Source organism: Neltuma alba, unplaced genomic scaffold (genome assembly GCF_004799145.2).
Source record: "Neltuma alba isolate B1F8T4 unplaced genomic scaffold, ASM479914v2 tig00012965_pilon, whole genome shotgun sequence".
Classification (NCBI taxonomy): domain Eukaryota; kingdom Viridiplantae; phylum Streptophyta; class Magnoliopsida; order Fabales; family Fabaceae; genus Neltuma; species Neltuma alba.
In genome coordinates, this window is record NW_021637324.1 from 32,607 (window position 1) to 57,226 (window position 24,620).

Genomic DNA, 24,620 nt, shown 5'->3' on the forward strand with positions numbered 1-24,620 from the left:
TGAAGCTCAGCTTAGGTCACAAGTTTGAGTTTTATGTAACCTAGGCGTAATTTATGTTCTTTGATGAAATAATTCTGTTGTTATTACTTTGTAATAATTTTTTTATCTAGAATCACAAGAAGCCTAAAAGTTTGTCATAACCATGGACAGCAGAAGATGGAGTAATGAATTGATAATCAACAATAGGAAAAACAAAAACCTTCGAGTAAGAGCACATAAATCCCTTTACTGAAATTTTATTTGAATTTTGGGCTACAAACAAGAGATTCCATAAACAAGCAGAAATATGAATTTTTACAGTTCTGCAGCACTTGTTCTCAAACACGTCCTTTTGTTCTGTTTTTTTTTGATGATTCAAAGAAAAAAGAAACCAAAAACAAAAAGAGAAAAAAGAAACAAAAACACCTAACAAGGTTTATAGAACAGCTTAAGGGGACATCAGCAATGTGCCCTTCAATCCCAAAACATACCAAATGAACAATGAATAGGTCATTTCTGAAACCCACAAAACAATAAGCTTCCATACCAACAAATCTGCATATGGCTGTTATGTGCAAGCAAGGAAAGCTAACAACTCTAAGCAACACTCCAAAAAAATCAACCAGATCTTTCCGCAATCAACTAGGAATTAGCTTCAGCTGTCTGAGAATTCAAATCTGATCCAGAATTACCTTCTTGTTTTGGACACAAATTTGAGCTCCCATCACCAACAATCTGGCCTTCACTCAAACCAAAAGCATCTTTATCTGTACCACAAGCTCTGTAGAGATTTATGCCTCTTGTGAAATATCTTCCACTACCAAACCTTGAGCTGGAAACTCTATAACCAGACTTATCTGGTTCCTCAGGGTTAGTCATAAGTTCCATCAAGTTGCTTCTGAACCCCAGATCAGAATACACTCTCCTTGAATATCTATTTGCAGATTTAGATAATCTAGCATCTAAAGCTTCAAAATTTCCACCTTCTAAACCTCCGTCTTGTCTTGGAGTCATATGGGCACTTCTGGCTTCAATTGGACGTCCCACAGTCTCAATCATCATACAGGGATTGTTAAAACCATTCCAAGAATGAAGAGGTACCAGTTTACACAATCCAGTAAGCCAAGCAACTATTTCCTTCATTGAAGGCCTTCTTTCTCTGCAAGACCTTACACATTTTGCAGCAATCACAGCCAATTGCTTCCTAACAACTGGATCCTTAGGAGGTGATATCCTTGGATCATAAACAGCCAATAACTTTCCTTTCTTTATGAGAGGAATGGCCCAATCCACAATGGAAGGTGGTGAGTATGTAATATCAATGGCTTTTCTACCACTAATTATCTCTAACAGCAAAATCCCAAAACTAAACACATCAGTTTTTGTACTCAAGTTATCTGGGGTCACATAACAAGGATCAAGATACCCCATAGTACCTGCTGGAGGAGTAGACCTGAGTCTATAATCATCTTCATGGCCTCGCAGGGCTAATCCAAAATCTCCCAATCGAGCATTGAAGTTGCGATCTATTAGAACATTTGCAGATTTGATGTCTCGGTGAATTACAGGTGGGGTTGAGGAATGGAGGGTATCGATGGCCTTAGCAGTTTGCAGAGCCAATCGAATTCTCCGACCCCAATTGGGTGGTCGTGCAGAAGAATGAAGAACATCGTAGAGGGTTCCATTGCTCATAAACTCCACAACCAGAAGTCTATCTTTCGAATCGTTCGAGAAACCCACCAAATTGACCAATCTCGGGCTCTGAATTTTCGACAAGATGTCGATCTCGTTGTCCACCTCGTTCGTAATCTCCGGCGCCGACGAAGAAGAGAACGAACTGGGTCGTCGAAGAACAGCACCGTAAGCTCTCGAAGGCCTCTTGACGGCGACAGGACGGCCTCGAAGAACGGCTTTGTAGACATAGCCATGGCTACCTTTGCCTAGGAGCTTTCGGTCGGAGAAGCCATTAGTGGCGGCCTCGAGGTCACTGTAATCAAACTGTTGGATCTTGATGGGCTTCTCAGGTTTTTGAGCAGAGGAGGGTTTAGAAGAGGAAGATGGGGATACAGAATTGGAGGTTGAAACGGCAGATTCAGCTCTGCAGGAGAAGTACCCCATCAAAGATTACTGGTCAGCGGTTCGAGGAAACAGAAGTGAAAGCGAAGAGAAGGTGGGAAGGACGTGAATCAGATGAAGATGGAGATGAGGGGACGGTGAAGGGCATTTATGGGGGGGGGGGGGGGTGTCTGAGGAAGAAGAAGGAGATGAGAGAGAGGGGGGGAGGGAGTTCCCTGAGCCCACGTCTACGAAGAAATCACGAGGATGAAGACCATAATACATAAACTAAAAAATAAACAAGGAAAAAAAAAAAAAAAGATTGAAGCTTTGTACTGTCTTGCGTAATGTCTGGATAAATGTCTTTCTAATTCTGGTCAAAGTTTAATTTGATTTTATTACTTTTCTTCTTCTGTTCTATGTCCTTCTCTTTTGCTTTTACTCCTTTTTTATAACCTTGCTTTGGAGAAATTAATCTTTCAAGTTTTTAGACCATAAATCTATTTTTTATTGTTACATTATTTCGAAATGTATGTTTTAATGAAAATAATCTGTTAAAAATATTATAAGGAAAATAAATTAATAACCCATTTTTATAAGTACTTCCTTCAAACCTAAACGTAAGAGTTATCAAGAAGTTTGTACTAATTATAAATGTAAGAATTTAATCTATTTTGTCCCTTTAATTTATAATATTCTTTCCAAATTATCCTAATTAGTTTCACTTATTAAGAGATTTCTATCCATAGGTATTTCTAATACAAATGACTAAATAGAATATTTTTAAAAACTAATATATACTTTTTATAAATAACACACTTAACCAATTTTTTAAATTCCTGAAACTTTGAGTATTAAGCTTTTACTGGACATTCTCTTTCCTTACATTTCCACAAAAAAAAATTGATCTTCAAATTTTATTAAATTATAAGTAGAAATCGTGGCTTGAGAATGAGGAGGAGAATCATATTCTTTGCCTGCTTTTCATTTCATTCTTCATTTTAAAAAAAAAATTTGTTACTTATACACACGCACACTAAACGCTTTTACCATACTACTTTTTAAAATCAAATTAAAATATAAAAATCAACTCTAAAAGCATTCTTATTTTAGAGATGTACAGGAGAATGATAGAAAAAGAAGCTGAAAATTACAAATTTCAAATCATATTTGGTAACACAACTTTATTTTGTATTGACAAGTCTGAATTTACAAATGACAACAAATTTTTGTTACCATTCTTTGTTTAGCATTTACAAAATTCTAGTTTCTTTTTCTGTTATTGTCTTTTTTGTTAATGTTGCCTTCAGACAAAAAAAAATGTTTCCAAAAACATCTATTGTCATGTTGATGAGATCTTCATTAAGATTTGCAGAAAGTGGAGAAGAATATTAAAGAAAAATATTTTTTAAATAAGAATAAAATCTATCACAAATATTCATAAGCAATAGTTAATGTGGCTTATTGACTTCTATATAATACTACAATAGATAAAGATATGTAATCCACCTTGTCCTGGAATATAAGATAAAAAGTTCCTACATAAATTCAAAAGACCAATTTATTTTTAAAAAAAAAACCTTCCTTACCTCATACCTGATTGGGATCATTAAGTCAACACACAACACAGTGTTCTCAAAAATTTACCTCAACTGAAATATCTAATTACATATCAATTTATTGCCTAAATTCTCAACTTTATAACAATAATTATAAATTTTTATGTAAAAAAATGGAATTCTTTCTTGTTTTGAAAATTTCAAATTAGATAGATGTAATCCAATACTTCTCTAATCCTATTTATAGGATAGAGAGAGGATTTTTTTTATTCTATTTATAAGTTACTTTATTAAATTTTTAACATAAATGTACTATTTCATCCTTTATTAGATAGCTTTTTTTTTTTGAAAGGTTTGTATATTAAATAGGAGTAAATTTAAAAAGCTATTATATTTTAATTAAGAGTTAGTATATTTTAAGTTTTTTTTATCTGTATGAAATATGTTAAAAGTGTAAGTCAACCGGACCACCTCCCCCAAGCTTGCTGGAAATTTGCCCATTTTGGGCCCGCCACCTCTTTTCACCTTGACTGAGGGCCCGCCACCTTTGAGCCAACCCATTCTGTCTGTTGCTGGCCCCTTGTATTTTTGTGTGGTTGCCTCGAATTTGTCCAAATACCTGATTTTTCTTGAATTTGTCCAAATACCTCATTTTTCTGTGAAAATGTTTATATTCATTTAAGGAGCGTAGTTATTAAATTTTTTTTCTAAATTTTATTATCAACAGCCTTGCACTAATTCTACTTTTTGCCCCTTTGAGTTTGGTATGTTTGTTGGAAGATGTAATTCTTGAGATCCACTCATGTTTGTTTGAAGAAGATAAGAATGAATGTGGGATGTGTAAGAACTATGACCAGTCACTCTCAATTCTTTGTATTGCACTCCAGATTGGGGAATCTTGCTTTCATAATGATTTTTAAAAAAAAAACCATTGAAAAAAGTTAGACATACTTTTACATGCATTACTTTGTTCACATTTTATGGATAATATATCTCTTTATGAACTTTATATTTCATAAAAGTACTTCCCATGCATTATATAAAATTGGGTTAATACAAATTTTGATTCTTTAAGTTTGTTTTCATTTTAGTTTTGATCTATCAAATTTCAAACCACAGGTTTTGATCCCTCAAAGGACAAAATGGTTCAAATTTTTATTTAATTATAATTCAATTATAGGGCTTTATTAATAAAAAGAAACTTGATGAACCAAAACCTATAGTTTGAAATTTAGGAGACTAAAACCAAAATAAGAGCAAACTGGCATCTAACATCCCTAATTTCCAGCCCATAAAGACCGGGCCAGCCCGGCCCATATTATCAAACTCTTGTTTTTTACTGCTCATCTGAAGTATTAGACCTATCCGATGCAAAAATTGGGGAAACCATGGTCTGATACTTGACACAGAGAATCTGAAAAAACAGTTATAGACATATAGTGGATCTTATATTTAGGCCCATAATTAGAAAATGATCCCCAAAAAGATAATGGGTCCGTTGGATTGGCCCCAAAAAAACAATAATCGGAGAAGAAGGCAAAAGTTATTTCCCAATGCATGAATCTACATCCAAGAGATAACATGTATATTTGAATTATATTGAAAATTACCGAAGCCATGAGCTCATTTATTGATAATGCAATTTTTGGGGGAAGAATTGAATATAGGAATCACCCCAAACCAAAAAGGGGAAAAAACTAAATATAGGGTGGATAATGTTAGAAAATCAATAACCCAAAAGGGGAGGGGGGAGAATTCAGTCATTCTCCTCCACTTTTTACACAAACACAACACACTAACAGGAAGTTTCATTCCAACGCTTTCTTCCCCTCCCTTATTTTTACCATGCTCTGAGCCACAGATGCTGATCCTTTTCCAGAAATAACCAGAGCAGACAGAGATCACTGCAAGGAAGGAAGGAACTGTGTTTGCCGCCATAGTTTCATCACAAACCTGTTGAATAATGCATCAAGGGAATCAGAATAATCTATCCATATTGAAACTCTATGATCTCTGTCAATGGCCTTCACCTATATATCTACGGAGGAATCTGGAAACAGTAAAAAGAACTTGATCCTTGTGTGTTCATACTCTTTTCATTCCCTTTCTTGAAGGGCCAAGATATTCTTGCAAAATTTGTCAGGACTGAAATTTTCTCCTCAACGCAAAACTAGAACTTTCTCAGCATTTGCAGGAAGTACTTTGATCAATTCTTTGTTTGGATGGGTGGGTGGGTGGATTTTGGTCAAATCCACCGGGTGGTCTGCAACTTTTAATGTGGTCTTTCCAATTAACACAGTCAAGTCTACATCAAAAGTCTAACAAGTGGTTGGAAAAAATGCAAGTCCCTCTGCCTTTCATTTCATTATAATATTCTATCTCAGTATTCCTCCCCCTATCAATATAAAAAATTGCAGAGATCATTCATCCTAAGATCAGACAAACTAGACATTGTATTGCTTTGAGCAATTATGGATGGTGTGAATGAGATCATGAAACTTGGTAAGGTATGGTTCACAGTATGCATATCTTTGTGCTATTGCTATTGGATCGGCAAAATTGTCCCAAAAGGCTCAATAAGACTTATCTGCGTGCTTCCCATCATCTTCCTCTTCTTCTTCCTCCCTCTCAGCATTTCCTCTGTACATTTCTCAGGCATCACTGGTTTCTTCGTCTCCTGGCTCGCCAACTTCAAACTCTTGCTCTTCGCTTTTGCTAAAGGTCCTCTCAGCTCCGACCACTCATCCTTCATCTCCTTGGGACGTTTCGTGCTTCTCGCTTGCCTTCCCATCAAGATGATTCCACAACACAAATCCAAAATTTCCCAGATCCGATCAAAATTGGCCTCGAAACTATCCAAACAAAGTGGGATAAACGAAAACCTTAATCCCCAGGAACCCAAAATATCCCAGACTGAAACATACCCTAATTCCACAATCGCCAGAAAATCGTATATAACCCCTTTACAGTATCCCATAAAGGCTATACTTGTGGCCATTATGGTGAAGATCTATGACTACAGTGATCTCATTCACCCAAATTTCATCTTGGGTTTATACGCTTTGCACATTTACTTTCTACTTGAGCTCAGCCTAGCCGTAGCCGCAGCCATGGCTCGAGCTGTTCTGGGTATGGAGCTGGAGCCACAGTTCAACAATCCATTTCTCTCATCGTCTCTACAAGACTTCTGGAGTAGGAGATGGAACCTTATGGTGACAAGGATCCTGCGACCGACCGTATACGAACCTACCCTCGACGTCGTCACGCGTATCGCCGGCCCAAAGTGGGCGCCCCTTCCGGCGGTCATGGGGACGTTTGTGGTTTCGGGGGTGATGCACGAGTTGATGATGTATTACATAGGACGGGTTAAGCCGTCGTTCAGGATGACGTGGTTCTTCCTCCTCCATGGATTATGTTTGATGGTGGAGATTGCGCTAAAAAAGGCGGTGAACGGAAGGTGGCTGTTGCCGAGGGCAGTGTCGGGACCGTTGACCGTAGTTTTTGTTATGTCCACCAGCTTCTGGCTGTTCTTGCCGGAGTTTGTACGGTGTAAGGTGGACGTAAGGGCGTTTGAGGAGTACGCAGCCTTGGGCGCGTTTGTTAAGAATGCGAGTCACGCGTTCCCGCTTTGACGCATCGAGCCATCAAGCCTAGTTCGGTTCGCTGTTGGAAGCATTTTGATTAGAAACAAAATTTTCCCTTATAGTAATAAAATTAATTTTCTGATTAATATAAACTTATTATGTAACAATGTTAATTTTTACTTTAAAAAAATTTCCTGGGGTTCTTAATGTACTGATACCAAATTTTTTTGAAATTTTTTTAAATGTGAGGTTGTGAATTTCAACCTTCAGTAAAAAAAATATAGCAAGTGCATGTGTTAGGAAAAAATTCTTAACATTGGCCAAAAAAAATTTATATTTGAACCAAAAAAGGTAATTACAGGTAGACATCGACAAGTAAATTGAATAGGGGGTTATACTTTATTCTTATTATAAACGATCAGTTCACATTGTCGCCAATTACTAAAATCACATTATTTAAAATATTAATTGATAAATATTCCAATTATAAACTTATTCATAAAAAAGGATATGAGACATAATGAATAAAAATTTATTGCAGAGATATAATAATTGCATATATTTAATGGGGGGAAAAAAATGAAAAGATAAGTTTACAATTTCAGGCAAAAAGGATTTACTTCTTATATTCAGATACAAAACTATAAGAGAGATTGTTCCTTATTAAAAAAAGAAAGAAAGAGGGAATATATTTATTATTTTTTGTCAAATTAATTTAACTAACATATAAAATATTTTAAAAAAATATTTATTATAATTAACTAATGATATAAACAAATTAATTGAATTAATTAAGTAGCTTTTCTATCGATAACGGGGGAGGATATCATCATCATTTAACCAAAATTTATACTTGGTTTCATTGGACAGTGAATGTTGGCAGGCAAACTAACCTCTCCATCTAAATTAGATTAGCCCCATAGTACTCTCAAATCCCATATATATAGATTAACCCAATTCTAAGTAGCAAGTAATCGCTCATACTAAATACCTTTTTAACATATTTTTTTAATCTTAACCACAATCATTACCTCTTATTTTCAAATGCTTCCCGACCTATGTTCAATTGATGAAAGGGACTTGGCATTCCTTTCAAGTCAGTGGACACTGAAGTGAAAGCCGGCACTACTTGAAGCAAGCGTGCTGATCTGCATGGCATGTCGCTTGCAGCTGTGATGCCCCACCGGAGGAATGGAACGAATAGATCTTGTTTTGAAGCTAAGGAGGATTAGAGGTTAGTTAGGCCGCATATGAAGTCATAATCAATGCATCCAGTCTTTTCACTTTATGCCTTTTTGAAAATTAGGGTAGGGTGTTTTGTCTAAAAGGTTGGTTAGTGACATAATACAATGACATGAGAGGATAATCCAGCTAGGAGTGGAATAAGACTTCTTGTTGTAAATTCACGATCTTCCTGTCTCTTTAGCAGTAACATGTCTCTTTACAGTGCTCTATGGGTAAGGAGAGAAGTCGGAAAAAAAGAAAATGGGAGCAAGATAAAAATGAGGGAAAATGATATTTATTTTTAGTTTACAAGAACCCTTTAATTTATATGGTACAACTGCACTTGAAATATTTGGAGTCGTGTCCTTTGTCCTTGGCATTTGGACAGATTGCAATTAAATAATTCGTTAGGCACGTCACTAAAAATCTTGGACGGTGAATCACAATGGATTCAAATGCCAGTTGATTTGCAAGTGATTGCAATCAAGTGAACTTTTCACTCTGTTTAGAGCTTCCTGTCTCTGCTGCAGCAATGCAAGTGATGAATCATCAATCTGCTTATTTTCCCTTTTCCGGGGAACTTTTCTTGACGAAGCTTTCCATTTTGATTCAAACATACAAGCTAAAATGGGGGAAACAACAAAATATTCAACCAAAAAAAAAAAAAAGAATTATATTGAATGCTGCAAATTATACAGAGGTTAAACATAAAATACGACAATAATATCTTGAGTTTGAATATCTCAAAATAGCGGGACTAGAGATTTCAGAAAGGACCTGACTCAGTTGAAATTTTCCAAGGTATTATCCGGTTTTCGATGAATATACTAGCATGCATTAAGGAATTTTCTGAAACATTTAAGCATGTGATGCAGAGCGTCTAAAAACATCTACTCGTTATGCTTTTACTGGAAATGCGAACAATTAAAAGCAATATTAAAAGAACTTCATTACAAATGAATGTTTAGATGATTAATAGAGCTATCAACATGACTAAAAATATTAGGTCACTGGAAATTTTTGTCAAAGCTCAAAATGAATCAATTCATGGTTATCATCTAGCATAAGATTGAGGGTTGCATGATGTATGAAACTCGGAAATATTCCCTTCAGCAAAGTTACCACATCATTGAAGTTCACCAAACATATTGCATGATTAGAATTTTAACACCGAAAGAATAGAAAAGTAAAATCAGACAAATTTGCTCTCCGCTTTCGTTTTCAAATGTGACAACTGGAGTTCACGTTGATCAGTGACAAAAGCCAATGGGATGAACATGCTAAAAGCAACTGAATAGCATTCATCTCATTCTTCTCAAGAATATTAAGAAAGTATGGATTTTACAATTAATAAATAACTACTATAGCTATCAGCATTCTTGATCATCGAAAGTTTTTATATAAGCTTCAAGGTAAGCAGCAAATCAACATTTTCTTTTCTCCAGAACACGTAATTAGATGCAAATAAAAATGAAAAAGCAAACTAGATATATACCTTCACTTCTGTCTGTAAAACCACAAATGATGCATGCACAGATCCATGGCCTGCCGGCACGGGATGCTTTTGCACCCCCTTTGATTTCACCATTATGTTGCTTCAAACTACATCCATTAAGATATGTACATCAAATATATATTTCTTGAAATCCATGACATACTTTGATGTCATTTCTTTTTTTTTGAGCTGAACTGTGATGTCATTTCAAAATTCTAAAAATTGAGAAGAAAGCAGAATTAGGCATTAGCTACACAATTTTTAAAAAATTAATTAAAAAAAAAAAACAGCAGTCTATCAATGCCATACAGGAAAGTATTAATTCACTTTTAATCAGCTGAATTGACTTGCTGACAGCTGGAGTAACATGTAAAAGGATAGCTTTTGCACCCTATAAGTATATTCTTATGTAGATACCAAATTCGATATCCTAATCACAGAAGCAAAAGTCAGTCTAACAATTCAAAGCTTCCACTTCTGGTGAGAAGCAGAAAGAGAGAACCTCAATTCCATCATAATTATGTATTATGCACCAAAAGCATCTTTGATGATTCTGAACTAGTCTTCCTTCAGCATTAAGTCGTTGCTCTTGTTTGCTCATCCCCTTTCAGTATTAATGAACTTTTTATCCTCTGTACCATTTTGCATCTGCTTCTGTTCCCTAAATTTTGCATTTTTGACAATCCCTATGCATGACTTAACAAACAGTTTTCACTTGACATGCAATGTTAATAATCCAGTGCAAACTTACTAATGACATTAGCTAATCTTGGTACTCAGGTTCCATTGGCAACAGGGCAGCATTGCAGATTATATGCCCTGCACTCTTCAGTGCTAACTAAATTTGCCAGTCCTGTATTCTTTGCTCTCCTGCAATGTTATTAAACAGTGCAAACGAGTCACTTCCAGGGATCTCACTGGCAAAATGTAGGCTCTCGATCATTCTCAGTCCATTTGCTAAAGTAAGTGGTTATGGTTGATTGTAACATAGGTGAACAATGGATCCTGGCTAGATCTTGGCTTTATAATCTCTAGGGATACTTGTTCTAGATGAAGAATTTTCTTCAGCACACAAAGCTCCATCCATATTTTTCAGCAACAAACAACCTGATATATTAAGTAATTAACTATGTCAACAAGCATGGGGAAAATACACTGTATTTGGTGGCTGTTTCCAAGAACATAGGAGCTACTATAAAACTTGGCAAAAGGTTCAGAAATATCAGTATCACACTGGTTGGCACGAGCTAGGAAAAAAAAATGAACTTGTAAAAATAAAATTTAGAGCAGCTAGTAAGTACTAAGTAGTAAGAATTGCTCCAAGTAATCAAGACCACAAATAACCATAGAAGTTTCTTAATTTTTGGATGAATCGTTAAAATTAAAATCAAACCAACTACTCGAAAACAGCAAGTATATACAACTTCCAAATGTACAAAATTTTAAATATTGATAAGGAGATGTGCATGTATGTCTATCCCCAATTCCCAATTGAAACAGACAGCTTTATTGGTGTCAAAAACTGCTGTTTCCATAACGAAACATAATTTTTAAGCATGCCACATATATCCTATAAAAGTTACAAGTTCCATCAAAAAGGCATTGTATTCTTCTACAACCATTCTTTGCCAACTCAAACCAAAAATAGTTATTTCATGGAATCAGCACTTCACACCTAAATTCTTCATACGGATTCTAAGCCCCAGAAATAATCTGATTACCAGGTAGACAAAACGTGCTCATTCAAGCACGATCCATTTCATCTCAGATATACTCAACAATACTTGTGTGCTGAATTCATGAAGCCTAATATAATTATAATTTATGAAAATAATACTATGCCCATTGAACCTCGAGAAATCCAAGCTAAATGCACATTGAGCACAAAAATCATTTGTCAAATAGCTCAAAACATCATGAAATCAGAAGACTTGATATTTAACATACCGGCGAGTGAAATTAGTCGTGACACCAACATAGGTTTTGATGGGGGGACTAGTGGCAATGATGAGATAAACACACCAAGAGCATGATTTGGAATTAAGCCTCAATTCGGGAAGTGAATTCGAAACAGGAGATGATGAGGATGATGAAGATGGGGAAGAAAATTTGGGCGAATTAGGGTTAGCAATTGGGTGCTTAACAGAGCGAAATGTATTAGACAACGCTCTCATCATACAGATCAACTACCTTAAACGGGTTAGCTTTCCCGTTTCAAAGAATGGGAAAATTGTTGTCGTTATTGTCCTTCACCTTGTTCGTTGACGGCTTGGCGCCTCCATTGCTCTGCTAAAAATTAGGAAAAATTACTGGAAATTTGCACTGAAGAAAAATAGCCCCCCAAAACAAAAAGTCTCTTTAATTTCAAAATCTCAAATAATAATTCTTACAAAAATTATCATTTACTTTTCAAAAGTAGTTAATTGCTGTTAAACTATCAAAATATAATAAATAAGCCTAATTTAGAGCTTTGAAAGTCAAGAGATATTTTTTAAGAATTTTTCCAAAGAAAATCTCTACTTGTTCACTTGTCATAATTTTTTTATAATCACACTTTTTCTCACAAATTTTACAATTCATTTTTAAGAAGTGATTTATATTTTATATTAAATATTATAATGACATTGAATGATTTTGTGAGTTAACAATACTCAACATCTCATCTAATGATAAGAGTTAAAAAAAAAAAAACCCTTGTACTTTGTAAAGAAAAAACATTTACTCCCTCCATTTCATAATAAGTACTATAATTTTAAAAAAAAAAAAACTTATTTTTCAGGTTTCTTTCATTCAGGGAGTGTTTGGATGCCCTTAAAATCACTTTTCAGAAGCACTTTTCCGCAAATCGAGACAATCTCCTCCACATATTTGCTTCGTATACCGTAAAAGCACTTCTGAAACCATGGTTTTGATCTTATCCAAACACCCCCTCAATCTTAAAGGGGAACATTGATTGAGAAGCATGGGTATTGTGCCATAGCACAAAACAAAATTATAAAGAAAAATTAATGTTTTGATTTTTACATTGTGGTTGTTAAGTTTTGATTTTGTATTATTCAATCATTTAACTTATTGCAGTTCAATCTCTATAATTGTAACCATTTAAAATTTTAACACCTCATAAAATATATAATTTTTTAAAAATATAAAAACTAATGATTGAGTTTCATGAAATTAAAGTTCATAAATTCAGTTGCACCAAGACAAATGAAACTTAGAAAAGCCAAACGTACTTGTCATGCCTGGCCAATGCCCAGTGGCGTGGGTATTAAATAGACAGAAACAACAACAGGCCACTTTTAAGTTTTAAAGTTCCCTACATCAGACAAGCAGTAGTGTGCCCCGCATTATCCTTGCCCATAAATAGAGGAGGTCCAAGAAAGAAGAAAGTGTAAAAATGCCCCCAAAAACGTTTTTTTTTTAAAAGAAAAAAAGATTATATGCTGTGGACGAGAGAAGAGAGGAGGAGTATAAATAACTATTGATGACTTGCCTTAGTGTTTTTCACAGATATATTGACATTGAACGGAACAAAGAAAAATTTAATTCTTCTAATGCAATCGATTAAAAGGGTGTTTGAAAGCACATAAACTTTTTTATATATTTATTTTGTATACTGTAAAAATATTTTTAAAATTTTGATTTTAATCCTATCCAAACGTCCTTATACGGGGCAAACACGTTTTATCCAAACGAATTGGGACACACACAAATTTGTTGTTATGCGTGTTCTTAGATATGGAATCTTTTAGTATCCAATTATGGAATCCAGTTCTTAAGTGCCACCCCCTCTGATAGAAAAAGGAAAAACTTTAATTAGCAATTGCCATAATAATTTAATTAAAATATCTTTCATAGAGCTTCGGGGTCAGCCCAACTGTAGTTTAGCGGAAAATCTCAATCAACAAGTTACGCTTCTTTGACGAGAAGTATAGAAGAATCCAGGATCCAGGAACAGAGGCATAGCGATTCAGATTTCTGGAGGTGCTTCTTTGGGCCTAAAGTAGCAGATTTTCGCAGTTACCATGATTACTGTATATGGTTGTGCTTCAAATTTATAGCTTATTCAACGATTTGTACCTTTCTTTTGGCTCTTCTCTCTGATTCCGATTCTAATTTCTGGTGTTCATAATCTGTCTGTCTTCGCGTCCCAATTTTTGCCCGGATTCTCTAACCCCAGTTGTTATTTCAATATCAAAAATTAGCCTTTCTTCTCGATTCTGGATTATAGTGGGGAGAATCCATCTGGGTAATCTATAAATTGTTAAATTAAGCTGATTCTGAAATCTTAGGCCATGAATATCTAGATTGGGCTTGATGTTTCACGTATCTTTTAGAGATAGTGGCTTCGTTTCATATGTTCTTTAGGACTACAGAAATGCTTCTTTGAATATATTCTTGAATATTATCAACTGGAGACAATAATCGGTTTCTGCTTTATCTGAGTTGGTGCCAGTAACGTAAAGTCAAAATCATTTGCGAGTTCTTTGCATTTGCCTTGACTTTAAAATTGGATGTTGCAGATATTCTCTTCTGTCGATAAGCCACTGCAATATCATTCAAAGCAAATAAAGGAAATATGAATGATGGAGATGTTGAGCTTTCAGATGGTTTCTTATTGTCGAATCCAGAATCGTCGAGCAATGTTCAGTCTTCAACATCCATGAATAAAATCAATGAATTCTTGAGGAACACCAGAACATGCACCCATACTCACACTTGCAACCCTCCTGGCCCAGATGCAGCACATACCCACACATGTTACCACACACACACCCAAGTCATTGCGTCTGAAGAAGATGATCATACAGATGATAAGGAGCATACCAACACAAAACGAAAACGGCCTTCGGGTAATAGAGAAGCTGTTCGAAAGTATAGGGAGAAGAAGAAGGCACAGACAGCTTACCTAGAGGAGGAAGTTAAGAAATTGCGTCTGCAGAATCAGCAATTAGTTAGGAAGCTACAAGGGCATGCACATCTTGAAGCTGAGGTTTTGAGGTTGAGGAGCATCCTGGTTGACCTCAAGGGAAAAATTGACAATGAGTTGGGTGTTTTCCCCTATAAAAAGCAGTGTAATGGCTCTTCCTCAATCTTTAAAGAGGGGCACACCAACATGCTGCCCACGGACCGCGGGACTGATCTTCAGTGTCAGACCAATTTCCAATGCTTTGATCAACAGGCAGGATTATCATCTCAGGTTGGTACCTGTGGAAATGAAAATTTTATGATTCCATGTGAAGGGAACTGTGAACCTCTAGCCGTGAATTGTCAAGGTAACACGAATAACATATCAAATACTGAGGGGCAAGTTGTGGACTCAGTGGATAACTTGATGTCATCTGCATCTCAAGATAAGTAATCAATCATACGGACATATCTTCTGTGAGTTCTTTCTTGTTACATTCTTGTCGTTACCTTTTATCTGTGTTGTTGAGGTGGGTGATGCATTTCATAGTTAGGATAATCATAAAAGCTTTCTGTGAGGGGATTTGCCCAAAATAGTTTGATGACGATAGAATCTTGTATCTAAGACTGATGTGGTTGTAAATTTTGTATATTTATACCAGGCATCACAAAAGGAAACAACTTTTTTTTTGTGTTGTTTTTCCTCAAAAGAACAAGGAAGAGACCTTCATGAGTGTGTCAAGTTTTTGTTACTGAAGACACTAGTACTCTTGTGCAGTTGCAACTGCAAGATGCCCTGATAATGTGCCGTTGTTGATCTCATCTTAAAGTATTAGTAATATGATACTTGTTTGACATTGAATAGAGTTCACGTTTTGCATAGAATTGAGATCTTCGCACTTTGTTCTTAAGATGATTCATGATAAAAGAAAATTCCATGAAAGTACACCTTCACCTCAAGATATTGATATGGAACGATGGAGTGGAATAAACGGGGGTCTTGATTACTAAGCCTTTGCTTTTAGAAGTTGCCTATCCGTTTAGCACCTCCTGAACACCTCCTGAAAATAAGTCATCCATATCTGCCTGTATGTGCCCGGGTGTGTACATGTTAGCAATAGATCAAGTGTCTGGAATATAAAGTATTGATAGGTTCTAAGATTTGTTATGTATTAAATTTTGATGATAATGTTCCTGTTGCAACTCTTGATGACAGCATAGCATATGACAAGGATATAAATTTCCTTTGCAGTGCTCTTTTTGATATGTACGTGTTTTTAATCCACCTTCTTGTTACCCTTATAGGGTCTGCCTTAAATTGACTTTGTTGGTAGATATTTCTCAAGTTAGGTTGGCTCATTACATTCTGCAGGAAAGTGATGCATCTCTAATCTTAAACTCATGTTATGCTGTGTGATTTACATGGCATTTTCTACCCGAAGGAAACCACAAGCACAAGAAAGCAAATCAATAACAGTGACATTTACTTGAAATGATAAGAGTAGGGCTGCAGGATTCTCCCAGGACATAGCTTTTTCTGGCAGTCCTGTACTGTTGCATTGTGTACTTGAATTGAAACTTAATCGTTATGAATTCATCAGAGAACTAAAATTTCTTCATAAACTATTCTTTGCCTCTTTCATTATTTCATTCTCAGCATAGCAATGTTTTCAACTTGATATCAGTTTGCCGCCTGTTAAAACTAACGTTCATTTATTCATTCGTTTTGCCTGTTTTGCTGCATTCAAAATGACTTGTGCTTTCAATTCGATGGTCTTAGTCCTACACCCTACAGTCTGCAAAATCAAAGTCTAACACTGCAGATTGCAGATTTTCTTGTTTGTGTATGTGTTAATTCTCGTTAATTTTGGTTACATTCACAGACACAGTTCTTTTATTCTTCAGTGTTTGTATCCTTGAACTCTTGACGAGAACTTTGCTAAGGACAAAAGTTAGGTAACTTGCTATCAATCAAGATTTTTTATAAGAAAATAGTGAATGTGGATCATTTATTGAAAACATGTTTCCACAATCCATTTCTGTAACCTGATAACGAATATATGGGTTGCCCCTTTTAAGTGTTTTCGTTACCCCCGTTGATACCTAAGGGAAACCATGAATTGGAAAATGAGTTTATGCTGACTCCTTTTGACAAGCACAAGAATGAAAGAAATATCTATTACTCCTCGAATTTTTAATATAAAACGTAATTGATTAATTTAAATATGTTAAGAATATTAGTTAAATTAGATAATATGATTTTTTAAAAAACGTTAAGAATATTAGTTAAATTAGATAATATGATTTTTTTAAAAAACGTTGTTGTTATTTTCTTAATTTTCTCCTTCCGTCTCCTATTTAATAATTGTTGAGAGAATATCAATAAGGTTACTTCGGAAAAAAAATTAAAAAAATGGAAATTAGGTTATACATATATAATTAATATCAATTCTCAAGTTAGCTTTTATATTAAAGACCGAAAGAGCTCCTTATGATCATCACCCAATAACAACTTTTTTATTCCCCTTTTTTGGCAATTCCATTCTACTATAAATTTTACTTTAAATTTTAAGAATTTTTCTATTAAAAGAAAGGTAAAGGAGACTCTATTTCTTCCTAGTGTGGTATTGTAAAGCTTGATGCATCTCACAATAAGAGCAAGTCATGGGATGGAAAAATATGTTTAGTTTATTTTGGATATTATCATTAATATTTATATTGTGGTCTAAAAATGTTTATACTGGTTAATTGTCATCAGTTTACCCATGTTGGCCTCAAAAGAATACTTTTGAATTGGGCTTAAATTGAACATGATTTAACCAAGCCTTATATTCGGCCTAAATTAAAAAAACCAAAAAAATATTGAACCTTGGATTTTTAAATTTTTTAACACTTTGGCCCAAAAAGATCTTTTGAAAGTAAACTCACTTTTGATGGAAGTTCCAAAAAGAACAGCACGTCCTATATCCATACCCATCACTGGTCTCACTTTTAAGAGTTCATCTTGATGTACAAAATAGAGTAAAATAAATAAATTTTAAATTTTAAAATATGATTTTATGTTAAAAATAACAATTCTACCCTTGAATAAATCAAAGGGATCTCAACTCCCAACCAGATATCATTACTTTGTCCCGTTATTATCCCTGGTCTCGCCATCACTGCCTTCCATTATTATTAATTCATTATCCATTCCATTCACTTTAGTACTTATTTCCATTTCGTAAATGAAAAGTATATATTCTTATTCATTTAATACTTAACAAAAACAGTGTGAATTCATTCATGTTGACCACCAAAGAAATGCCTTTACAAGTAATATGATTAAGATTAATTGAGTAATAATATAATACAATACAATACAATAAAAATGTCATTATTCAAAGTAAGCATTAAACCTTCATCCAAGATTGCAGAAACAATGAAGCTTAATTGGTACAGCCAATTAACATGATGAAACATAAAGTGGAACATCTATTTGGTTCTATTTCTTGATTACAACAGCACGATATTTCAAAAAAAGAGATAAATACAGAGGGTAAATAAGTTCTAAATGTTAGTTGAAACTCCATGTGTTTGCCTATCTTAGTCGTTGCAATAGAGAATTAATACTCCTTCCTATGTATGCATTCCAAAAATTAGTGATAAGATGAGGTGGTCCTGTATGGAGTTCATGTCTCACAATTACATGGATCAATTCTCTCTCTCTCTCTCTCTCTCTCTCCCTCCCTCCCTCCCCATACACATATTTTTTAGAAAAATAGACAGTTTGGTTTTAATTAATAAGTGAAATATAGGGTTTAAGACAATGTTGACCATAAAAAATAATGAGAGATTGACTGATGAATACTCATATATTGATGAGAAGATGGAGCACATGGGGCTTCCTACCTTTCTTCCAGCCTCATTTTTAACTCTTCCTCTCTGCCTCATCTTTTCTTGTCCCATCTTTCTCTCTCTATATATGACAAACACGACATTTTTGTCTCCTCATTATTCTCTCTCTCACTCTCGAAGTCCAAATTATCACCTCTGATTCTAATTATAAGATCTCGTTTGTGACAACAAACAACAAACGAGGTCTTATAATTAGAATCAGAAGTAGTGATAATCTTGAAAGATTAGTCTAATAATAGTGAAAATAAAACGTATTATGGTTTACAACGCATAAATGAACCAATCCTTTGGTTGGTTTTTATTTAGCTTTTTTCCACGTGCATTAGTTAGACTAAAAAGTGAATTAATATTAAAAAAATGACCACGAAATAATTTTTCGTCAATAATATAGTTTAATAAAAAATAATAGAGAAAAGTTATAAATTGCAGGGAGCAATTTGAAAAATCAATAAAATTGTAAGCAAAAGCATAATACTCTGAATGAACAAATTAATTGAAGAGCATAGACACATGAAGTTCACCTTATGGCAATTTAAAAAAGTTGCTTGCACTAATAAAAAATATGACATCAACGTATGAATACAATCTGGAGATGCTAATGCAGACGCAAGGTTTTTTATTAATTAATTTATTATTTAATTTGGTCAGAAATGAAGTGAGGGTATTAATAATTGCAAAGAGGAATATGATGAAAAAGGAGAAGGGAAATTATGATAAGATCCAACACAGAGTGATGATGATGTGGAAGTATACAATCTGAGATCACCTCTTTTTTCAATTATTATTAATAATATTATTATAAGATATCATCACCCAAATCTCCCTGCAACTATTTCATGCACTCACTTAAGCATCCCATGTTAAGCTGTTTGCCCATAAATGAACCCGCCTATCTAGAGCTAATACTTTATCTAATTAAGAGATGCCCCAAGAACAAAAAAAAAAAAAACTTCTTTGTGAACAATATCTTCCCTTTCATTTATCCAAAATTTCATATTGAAAATTTATAATTCTTTTTGAAGATTGAAGTTACTACTAAATTTTGGGGCATTTTGGTAAATTACTTTAAATTTAAAAAAACAAAAGAGCAAAAGAAAATGTTTGTTTTTTGCCAGCAAAAAAAAAAGTTATACTCTCTCAAATTCTTGATATAAGAAAAAGAACTAGATAACTAGTCTATCAATAATTAAAAAAATTAGTTAATTTAGTTATTTATAACAAATGTACGTTAGTTTTTCTAGAATACGTTTTCTAATTATGTGTATTACAATCAATTCTTGATAGACATCTATGTACTATGCATAATTAATAAGAATATTTTTAAAAAATTATAAATTTAGAAAACTAAATAAATTGATATTTTATATTTAAAACTAAAATAAATTTTTTGTCTAGCTTCTCATATATTTAAAATCTGAGATAATAGTAATTATTATTGTAATTTTCTTAAAATGTGATAATTAGCTTCTCATGCAAAAAGCTTCTTAAAAAAGTTTTGAATATAATTTTGTTAATTACTGAGGCCCTTGAATTTAATTAATAATGGGTCCGAATTATTTGTCCACTTGTAGCAGCTTTAAGCTTTAATTGGTTGGTGTGGTCAAAATTAAAGTTTGAGGCAAAAAGAAAATTTTTTTTTTTTTGAAAAAAATTAAGTATCAGTGGGTGAGTTGGATGAGACAGAAGACCATACAATAGAAGAAGGGAGCTATCATTGTCCCGTTTGCAATGATTTGCAATTAAAGAAATTAAGGGGTCAGATATTAATATGTTTTTGCCAATTATACCATTTCATTTGGCATCTCTGTGACTTAATAGTGATGTTGACACTTCTATAATCATGCCCTCTCTTGAAAACGACCCCTTCATTAAGGTATAATTCATTCCATTAATCCCCCATTAGACCGAGAATTCGTCTTTAATTAACTTTTTAATGCTTTCCATAAAAATTTAAATTTACAAGAATGCCACTAACAATAATTTGTAAAGCCTAATTAAATTTCTTACCTGAAACTATTATTTATATGTTCATAAATGTCTAAATCTATATTTGCAACCAAAAATTTCTGTGATATAACTATCCTTAATTAGATTGATCTTTTGGAATCTTAATGTCATTTTCCCTTGATCTTGTTGCTAGTTCATACTTCATACTTCATATTATTGGGTAAATTAAAGATCTACACTTATTCTTTTCACATATTTTACTTGGCTATCCTTATATCATAATGCATAAATATTTATATTTTTAAAATTATTTCAGAATATAAGTTGTAAGTCACATCATTTATAACTTAATATATTTGACTTTTTATAAATTTTACTCTACATAAATTTTTTGTTTCTTAAATATGTTCTCATTTTATTTTTAGTCCCAGGTTTTTTTATATTTAAAATTATCGATTCCTATAATATCGATAATTAAAACTTAAACCATTTTTCTCCTTATAGAATCAAAACCTATAGTTTGAAACTTGATAAAGTAAAACCAAAATTCTTGTAAATTTGAGGGGCTAAAGATTATATACCCTATAAATTAATTTCATCGCTTGTCAAAGTACATGATTAAAAATAATACTAGTTTTAAGGATATCTAACTTGAAATTTATAGGATTTGAGTTATTAAATATATTCCCCCAAATAACATACCTATATTGGTTTCTTTCTTCTTCTTCTTCTTTTTTTTTTAACAAGTCAGAAAATCCTGAAGTCATTTTCGACTTAAAACTAATCTCTGTCAGATCGGGAATATTAAGGTTGAAGCCCTCTCAACAAACGCTCTTTTTGAAATTTGAGCTAATATGTGCGGATCCATGTCTTACAATGAATTAGGTGAATATCCTCAGTTCACTAATTATTCATGCAAAGTAAAAAACTTAAGGACTAAATTAACAATTAAAGGTTATATATTATCTTTCAAAGAACCGGATTAATTGCTAATTAAGATTTCGATTAATTAAGTTATTGAATTTTCCGAAATCAAGTAATTAGTTAAATGGGACAAATATTAATTAGCTAGCATGCATGCGTGTAGGAATTAAGCCAACACAAAAATATCTCAGCCAAAAAAAAAAAATAGAGCTATCATAATTATTGAGGGGAGATAAAGTGGATGTGAAATGATAAAACACGAATGAATATGTACAAGTGTATGTGTATATATATAGAAACACATGCAAAAAGAAAAAGAGAGGAAAGAGATATGAGAAGCAAAATTGATAAGCTCTTCCATTATTTTTGATGTAGGGTTGGTAGGTTTAGTCATTTGAGGTAAAAGGTCAAAAGGGAATTCAATCATTACTATTTAATCAAATAATTATATATATACTTTTTTTGGGGTGATAATAACTATAGCCAGTTAAACGTGAGGGAACTAGAAAGTTCATTTTCACTCAAAATTTTAACTGAAACAAAAGAGATATTTGCAAATAATAAAGAAATAGAATAAGTGAGACCAGATTTTCATACTGAATTCAGATCTTTATATTTATAAACTAAACGGGAAAGATATATTTAGTAAGACATATAGAAACATGTATAGTATTATGTGTGGAAAAAAATCATATTAAAAAATTATCTCAATTGAGCCTAACAATGCATAAATATGACATAATTGTATCATATATTTTATAATTGTCATAAAAAAAAATTAAAACTTTGATTAGGGGAAGAGTTGAATGCCTTAAAGCTCTGCATTTTTTATTAATAATTAGTGTTGATATAAAATTATTCATAATAACTAGGGATGACCCATACAAATGATTTTTATCTAAATTTTCATAAATTTACGCATGGCATCATCACCATTATATTCCTCAAAGTAAAGTAAACATCCAGCCTCCACTAATAAATTAAAAAATTTAGAATAAACAATGTGTGTGGAGGAATTAATTGAAAGATTTAAAGTGGCACGAGATATGAAAAGGTATTTTACAGGGGAAAAAGAAAAAAAAAAAGAAGGTAAAAAGGAATTGGAACAATAAAAAAGGACAAATGGAGAGATAGAGAGTCCAGTCGAAGAAAGACACTCTGAACTTTTGGTCTCCACTTGATAAGGGAAACCAATTCTTATCATCAATAAACTGAGATATATACAATATATATACACACACACAATATATATATATATATATATATATTCTATTTTCATTATTTCGTGTAGTTATTTTCTTTACTTTTTTTTTTTTTGCCTTGACTCTATTATTTTAATTCAAAACTATAAAGATACTTTTATAAGTAAAAATATTTTTTATTTCACTCGATTTTGAATACTAAACATGTTCAAGATGTTGGAGATGATATAATTAGTTTGAAAATAAAGCGCCTAATATATGACAGAATTAGTGGTGCTTTTTCTTACGATGAGATATGCATCATTCAAATATAATTTTGTTAGTCCAAATTTTAAATTTTATAGTTGATATTTTTAAATAAAATTATTTTTTGATAATTAACAACTAAGAGGTAATTTTCATTTTGAATTATGTACATATTAAATTATTAAAAATATAAAATAAAATTATCCTAAATCCCAGTCTAATTGTCAACTCATCACTTGAGTGATGAACACTCAAACTGGATCCGATATATGGCATGAGTATCAGATTAATTGGCTTTTCAATTTTAAATGATCATAACTATTCAAAACATAAATATCAAGTTTAAAGTGCATAAATTTTGTAGTTATTCATTTGAGTTTAAATGGGTTGATCAATTAATTTTCCCTTTTTACAAGTGCGTATTCCTTATATAAATATCATCCCTCCGTTTATGATTCAATCATAACCTGATAATTATAAATAATCAATTTACCTTTTTGTGGATTTTACCAAATTAGTTTTAAAAAAATATTTATAGTCATGAACAAATAAGAAGGGCATTGGTGTAATTGAACATGTTTCCCATTTTGGCCTCACAAAAGTTGATAAAGATTGAACGGTTGAGGGGGGAGAGACAGGCACATGGGTTTCTCAGATGCTTCCTTTGTTTTCTTATTAACTTTACGTTCCTGTTTTGTCATTCTCAACATCCTTTCTTCTCACTTTTAACATCCCTCTCACTTTTTCCTCTTCATTTTTACCAACTAATCTTTTTTAAAATTTTCAAATCATCATAATAATATACATACTTTTCCTATCCTATTTATGGAATAAAGAAAAAAATTTATCTTTAATAGAAGTCATTTCATTACATTTTTCCTAATCTATTGTTCTATAGACTATTTTTTTTGAAAAATAAAATTGAAAATTTATTAAATTTTAAAACACAATTATTGAAATTTTCTTATAAATATATCAATCATTAGAAGTGTGTATACTACCCCCAATCCTTAATATAAGAGCTAGTTTAACTTTTATTTGGGTACTCCTCGGGTCCTTAATTAATATAGAACCTAATTGTTAAGTTAATTTGGGTCCTAAATATAAAACCTATTTCTCATATTTATCAATTTTTTCTAAATTACCCTTATGGATATTCATTCAACCATAATCAAGTAAGTGAAAGATGGAGGATAGTAAAAAAAATGATTATGGTGTTTTAGGAAAAACATATTATATTTCTTATAATTAACTAACTTACCTAACTTTCTTATCTAATCCAATTAATTAAATATATCTTATATTAAGGACCATAGAAGTATTACATATAAGACCTCAATTTACTTTGTCTCTCATATTTATTCATTTTTTAAGATAATCCTTATAATAATTACACATGTTAAATGTTTTTATCAAATAACACTTGATTAGTAAAGATATTTTAAAAAAACAATACCTATTTATTACAAATAACTAACTTAACTAATTTTCTCAATCTACTCAAATTAATCTACTCCTCCGGTCCTTAATATAAGACCCATTTAACTAATTTGATTAGATTAAGGAAGTTAGGTAAATTAGTTAATTATAAGAAAAGTAA

General features: G+C 32.7%; 4 protein-coding genes across 7 annotated transcripts; 2 read left to right on the forward strand and 2 right to left on the reverse strand.

The window, feature by feature from the left end:
* Positions 1 to 200: 200 nt before the first annotated feature.
* Positions 201 to 2,210, reverse strand: LOC114733110 (serine/threonine-protein kinase-like protein At3g51990). The gene has a single exon (XM_028920511.1). It carries the CDS (start codon positions 2,095 to 2,097, stop codon positions 622 to 624), a length of 1,476 nt encoding a protein of 491 aa, XP_028776344.1. The 5' UTR covers positions 2,098 to 2,210; the 3' UTR covers positions 201 to 621.
* A 3,417-nt stretch (positions 2,211 to 5,627) lies between these two features.
* On the forward strand, positions 5,628 to 7,275 carry LOC114733111 (acyl-CoA--sterol O-acyltransferase 1-like). The gene has a single exon (XM_028920512.1). The coding sequence runs from the start codon at positions 6,065 to 6,067 to the stop codon at positions 7,223 to 7,225; it is 1,161 nt and encodes a 386-aa protein (XP_028776345.1). The 5' UTR covers positions 5,628 to 6,064; the 3' UTR covers positions 7,226 to 7,275.
* A 1,297-nt stretch (positions 7,276 to 8,572) lies between these two features.
* On the reverse strand, positions 8,573 to 12,138 carry LOC114733113 (structure-specific endonuclease subunit slx1-like). 2 transcript variants are annotated; one of them, XR_003739049.1, is made up of 4 exons: positions 11,844 to 12,138; positions 10,648 to 10,766; positions 9,897 to 10,003; positions 8,573 to 9,023 (listed from the first exon to the last, which is right to left on the reverse strand). XR_003739049.1 is itself a non-coding variant. In XM_028920516.1 (3 exons), the coding sequence occupies exons 1-3, from the start codon at positions 12,071 to 12,073 to the stop codon at positions 8,842 to 8,844; spliced, it is 519 nt and encodes a 172-aa protein (XP_028776349.1). In that variant the 5' UTR covers positions 12,074 to 12,138; the 3' UTR covers positions 8,573 to 8,841. The 2 variants fall into 2 exon arrangements, 1 of the variants encoding a protein (XP_028776349.1); XM_028920516.1 differs by lacking the exon at positions 10,648 to 10,766.
* Positions 12,139 to 13,833: 1,695 nt separating this feature from the next.
* On the forward strand, positions 13,834 to 15,661 carry LOC114733112 (basic leucine zipper 24-like). 3 transcript variants are annotated; one of them, XM_028920514.1, is made up of 2 exons: positions 13,834 to 13,880; positions 14,420 to 15,661. In XM_028920514.1, exon 2 carries the CDS (start codon positions 14,476 to 14,478, stop codon positions 15,256 to 15,258), a length of 783 nt encoding a protein of 260 aa, XP_028776347.1. In that variant the 5' UTR covers positions 13,834 to 13,880; positions 14,420 to 14,475; the 3' UTR covers positions 15,259 to 15,661. The 3 variants fall into 3 exon arrangements, with proteins under 3 accessions (XP_028776347.1, XP_028776346.1, XP_028776348.1); XM_028920513.1 differs by having other exon boundaries at positions 13,859 to 13,937; XM_028920515.1 differs by lacking the exon at positions 13,834 to 13,880 and adding an exon at positions 14,123 to 14,145.
* Positions 15,662 to 24,620: the final 8,959 nt, after the last annotated feature.